The following is a 5,671-nucleotide window of genomic DNA, read 5'->3' on the forward strand; positions in this document are numbered from 1 at the left end:
TTTATACCAAATTGGCTTCAAAATTAAACCACAAAAAAGAGTCACAAATTGCTAGCAACACATTGAAAAAAAAAAAAATACCTTAGAGAACTTTAATGGAACTTAAGAACAAATGAATTCAAACCCAGGCATATATTTGAAACCCCAATTTCAAATCCAGACATATATTTAAGACTTCTCAAACCCAGAAAAATTAAACTCAAATCAACCACTCCACAAATATCAATCCCAAGACCCACGGCGAGCTACTACCCACCGCCCCATGAACCCAAGTCCACCCACAGCACCATGACCCCATGCTAATGCCCACTCTGACAACCAAATCTCAGATTGATCACCACCAAAACCTAAATCGTAACCTACACGTCACTCTCCTCAAAACCCAAACCCCAATCAATCATGCTCCTCCACAAATCAAAACCCAAACCCATAGATTGGCTTCGCCGATGACGGATCGGAGATGTTGGAGGTGGGTATGGCTTCACCGGCGTGAGGGAGATTTTTGCCTTTGTGGATTGGGTACATGCAGAGCTCAAAGTGGGTGAATGTGAGAAAAGAGAAGAAAAGGGAGAAAACTCACTGAACTGGCGTTGGAGTATTGGTGGACATCAGACCTTCGACAAAGTGTGGGGTGGAGCTGCGTCTCTCTGTCGTTGGTGCATGGGGGTGGAGCTGAGGTGAGCTTAAGGATGAGTTTTGGGGTGTGTGAGGAGTGTGTGAGAGAAATGTGTGAGGAATGACAAATTCGGAAATCTATTGAAGGTAAAATGGAAAGGGAAATTCATTGACGGCATGGGAACTGGGAAGTTTATTTTATAGTCAAATTGATTTCTATTTTCAGTTTGACTTTATTTTCAGATTTTAGTTTACATGCATGTAAAACATTTTATTTTATTTTTCAGTTTGACTAATCCGAGTGTAAAACATTTTCAGATTTTAGTTTACATGCAAAACATATGCAGCTTTAATGATGATTCTTGGACTAGGAGTGGGTGCTAGAGCAAGTACTGTGTAATAAACAATTTACCTGTAAGTTGAAGTCTTTCTCGGCGGATTCTAATTCTGAGGAGCTTTTCTCTAATTAAATGCAACTGAGCTACAACATCACTAATGTCCATCCTTTCTCTTGGAGATTCTATAGAACAAGAAACTCCAATTCCAAATATCAAAATCAAGCACTCTAGAATTTTGGGACTTCCTATTTGATTTTGAATGTGAGCATCATTTGTCCTTGTTTCCATATCTTCTCTTTCCCAAAGGATAATAGGATCCACAATGTTAATCACTTGTTCGGGCAAAGCTCCTTTAACAAAATCATGAAGGTTCAAGTTGTTTTTGAAAATGTTATCAGTGGGCCTTTTTCCTGTAAACATCTCCAATAATAGTATGCCATAACTGTAGACATCACCATAAGTTGACACCTCGTTTCCCAAACCATATTCTGCAATTGCACATAAAATTTACAATATGATTGATAGTGTTTCATATTAAAAAAAAATAAAAAAATTCTAATAGCACAACTTTGAAAGAGCTCTTTAGTTGCATATAAAAGGTAAAAAATTATGACAAGTGGAAATTTCTTTCGGGACATGCTCCATCTTCTAGAAGGCTTCCTTAAGCTATTCCATGCTTGAAAGTACATCAAGAAATATTAAGAAAGAAAAAAAAAATTATTGTTCAAAAATAGAAAAGATACTCACCTGGAGGAGCATAACCAATTGTTCCTCTTAATCCGATAGAGCTTGATTGATTAGCAAGACATTCTTGGCTGGCCTCACGAAGGAACCTTGCCAAGCCAAAGTCACCAACATGTCCAATCATTTCACCATCAAGAAGAACATTTCTAGGCTTAAGGTCGCAATGAGCAATTGGTGTATGACAATGATGATGAAGATATTCCAATGCATTTGCAACATCAATAGCAATATTCAGTCTTTGAAGAAGCTTCAAATTCATTTGCTCCTCAGGAACCTCATTTGTTCTTGAAATTGGATGCAACCACTCATCTAGGTTGCCATTAGTCATGAACTCGTATACCAATGCTTTGAAATTATGACCTTGGTAGTCAACACTTGAACATGCTGTGAATACCTTTACCAGATTCCGATGTCTGATATTTCGCAAAGCCTCACATTCAGCAATGAAACTCTTTGAAGCTCCATGGTGCGAAAGATTGAGCACCTTGATAGCAACTACATGTCTATCTTGATCGAGAATTCCTCTATACACAGATCCATAGCTTCCCACACCAATTAAATTAGTGGAGGAGAATGCATCTGTAGCTTTTAGTAGACTTTGGTAAGATACATTCAAAAAAAAATTTTGTGAATTATTTAAAGTACTTTCTCTTCTCTTTCTTTTGAAAGAAAAGAGAAGTAGAAATCAAACCACCAAAGTTACACCAAAAATTCCAGAAAGTATAGAGATTATTAGCTTCAAGGAATGAGTCAACTTCCTTTTCTTGGATTTATTGTATTTGCATACAGGAAGCTTGAACTTTGGAACTCCTCCACATAGCTCAGTATTTCCCTTAATTGAAGTTGCACTTGTGTTCTTGAAAACTCCCTCTGTTGGTACCTTACCCTCAAAATGGTTATAAGACAAATTCAATAACTCCAAGAAGATAAAGCTCTCCAAAATTTTTGGAATATTTCCAGAGAAATTGTTTTTGGAAAGATCTAAAACTTGAAGACCCCTTAATGATTCCAAAGATGAAGGAATGACCCCTTGAAAGAAGTTGCTTCTCATGACTAGAAATTCTAGTTTTACACAGCTACCAAGACTTGTTGGAATTTTTCCAACAAACATATTTTCAGAAATATCCAAGAATTCTAAATTTTTGAAATTTCCTACTTCTATAGGAAGAACACCAGTAAATTTGTTGGCTGACAAGTCTAGAGTGATTAGTGAGAATGAGAGACCAATAACTTGATATGATATGGTACCACTGAGATTGTTATTGGCAAGAGTCAAATCATTCATATTTTGACACTTGACTAGACTCAAAGGGACGCTTCCTTGAAGATTATTAGCCTCTAAATTCAAGTTTATCAATAGAGTTAAATTTCCAAGAGAGGAAGGAATGTTCCCAAAGAAATTGTTTTGAGATAAATCCAAATCTTGTAACTTTCGAAGTTTTCCAATTTCAAAAGGAATATTACCTGATAATTTAGTGTCGCCCAAGCCCACCACCTCCAAATTGATCAGATTTCCTATCCCAAGAGGAATGTTCCCAGATATTTTATTTTGTTCTAAACCCAAACTAGTGAGAGTAGTTGAGAAATTGACAATGCACTTGGGCAATTCTCCCTCAAAGTTATTTATTTGTATCAGCAAGTCCCTTAGATATGTGGCATTTGTTAAAGAACAAAGAAAACTCAAGTCATTTGCCCCTCCATTTCCAAGCTCATTCTCGAATATGGAAAAGTATAAAACTCTGTTTAACTTCTCCAAAGAAGGAACTTTTCCACTTAATTTATTTCTAGAAAATTGAAGTGTATGTAGATTTGAGGCATTAGATATTGAAATAGGGATAGGTCCAGTAAATTGATTGCCCATAATGCTTAAAAATTCGATATTTTGTAGGGTGATACCTATGTCAGATGGAAGGTGCCCTTGGATTTGGTTGAATCCTACATCAAAACTTTGTAACGAAGACAAATTGAAGATTGAACGAGGAATTCTTCCAAACAACCTATTTGAAGCTACAGCAAAAATTGTAAGTTTCGTCAATTGGCCAAAAGAATGAGGGATACTCCCACCCAAGTTATTAGATAATGCACCAAACACTTCTAGAGAGGATAAGTTACCGAAAAAAGGTGGGATACTTCCTATCAAATTATTTATTTCAAAAGAAACGAATTGGAGTTTTGACAAAGTGCCAAGAGTTGTAGGGATTTCCCCATCTAAAAGGTTGCGACCGAAATTAATGAATTTGAGGTTGGTGCAATGGGATAAATTTCTTGGAATTTTGCCACTAAGTGTGTTATTGTACATTTGTAGGATTTGCAATCTGCGTAAATGATCAATTTCTGAAGGAATTTCATTATGAAAGTTGTTGTTTAAGAGTGTTAGATTCTTCAAAAAACTTAAATTACCAACATGTGGTGATATAGAGCCTACCAGTTTCGAAGATTGCAGGTCCAACACAATGACCCTCTGATGTCGACGACCACAAGTAACCCCTCGCCATAGACAAAAGTGGATGCTGTCATTCCAAGAGCTCAAAACCTGGAGAGGATCATTAGTGATCTTGGCTTTGAACTCAAGCAACGCCAACCGATCAGTCTCATTATTCCCGCCAACAACAGGGGTGACTAACAAGCCACACCACCAGAGAAGGATAAAAGCATGCATGAAAAAAGAAGAGGACGGTGGAGGTGAACTCCATTGGGAAAGCCCCATCTGCAATATGGTTGAAGAGGCAATTGGTACAAGTGTTTATTGTGAAGGAAGGCTAATTTGGCTATGTATAGAATCTCAAGAAGTGGCAAATTTATAACGATAGAGAGAGAGAAGAAATTTGGTGCAAGAATTTTGGGGGTTATGGTCAGTCTGATCATCTTTAATTAATCTCACCCTGTATACATGATCCACGTGGAATGCTATAGTTTTCCCCCCTTTATATTAAACCAAAGGTGTATTTATTTGGTGTATTTTAAGTTTTAACAATTAAAAGTGCGTTTGGTAGGGTTGTTAAATAATTTATTTTCAGTTTTTAAAGAATATTATACACTTTTTTACATACTTTTTCACCCATACGTATTATAAAAAATTACAAATAACATTACTCAAACCCCTCTACCAAACGAGACCTAAAGATATGGAAGTGTAGCATGCGTACTCGACTGAGCCAAAAATACATGTTTCTAGACTAAGCATGTGGGAACACGTTGAAGGAAGAAGAAAATTGGCTGAAGAAAAAGAAGTTGGCTGTACAAAAGTCAAAGCTTGTGTACTTAAATTTATTGTGACTTGATGTGAAGAGTGTCGAAGGAAGATTAGAAGAAAAAGGTTTAGAAATAAATGGAAATGCCTTTTGGCCATTTGTTGTAGAAGAGAGAAGAGTGAAGAGGATTAGGATCTGATGCTCACAGTCACGTTTAGTTCTAATTCTACAAGACGTGCATGACGGTTAATGGGTCTCCAGTCTCTACATGACCAAATTCATTTTTTTTCTAAATTTCCATTACCAACTATATTCCAATCCATCGTGATCTTATGAAGAAATTTTTAACATATCAGGAAAAAAAAAATTTTAATGCTTCAATTAATTATTATCAACAAGGACAATTTCTTTTTCTTTTTTTTAGATTAATAAATTCGTAATCTTCACCCAAAAGACCAAACCCACGTTATTGTTTAAGAATATTGGTGTTGATAAGATTTTGATTTTCAGTTGTGGAATGCTGTTTGATGGATGTACAAAATGAGAGAGAAACAATTAAAAATAAATAAATTTTAATAAATAAAAAATTTATATTATTATGTGAATGTTTTTCAAAAATGGCCTAAACAGAAATGAACTTTTATATTAAAATAAACGAAATTTTTGCATAAGATATATTTATTGAGTAATGCTACAGTTATGAACTATTTTACAATATTTTTACAAAATGTTAATGTGACTAACTTCTTATTGGTTTTCATCTAGACCTACTATTATTATCAC

General features: G+C 35.5%; 1 protein-coding gene across 1 annotated transcript; it reads right to left on the reverse strand.

The window, feature by feature from the left end:
- Positions 1-222: 222 nt before the first annotated feature.
- On the reverse strand, positions 223-4,404 carry LOC115984680 (probable LRR receptor-like serine/threonine-protein kinase At3g47570). The gene is made up of 4 exons (XM_031107700.1): positions 2,403-4,404; positions 1,701-2,282; positions 1,028-1,441; positions 223-359 (listed from the first exon to the last, which is right to left on the reverse strand). Exons 1-4 carry the CDS (start codon positions 4,402-4,404, stop codon positions 223-225), a joined length of 3,135 nt encoding a protein of 1,044 aa, XP_030963560.1.
- Between the last annotated feature and the right edge of the window lie 1,267 nt (positions 4,405-5,671).

Source organism: Quercus lobata, chromosome 4 (assembly GCF_001633185.2).
Source record: "Quercus lobata isolate SW786 chromosome 4, ValleyOak3.0 Primary Assembly, whole genome shotgun sequence".
In the NCBI taxonomy this organism is placed as follows: Eukaryota; Viridiplantae; Streptophyta; class Magnoliopsida; order Fagales; family Fagaceae; genus Quercus; species Quercus lobata.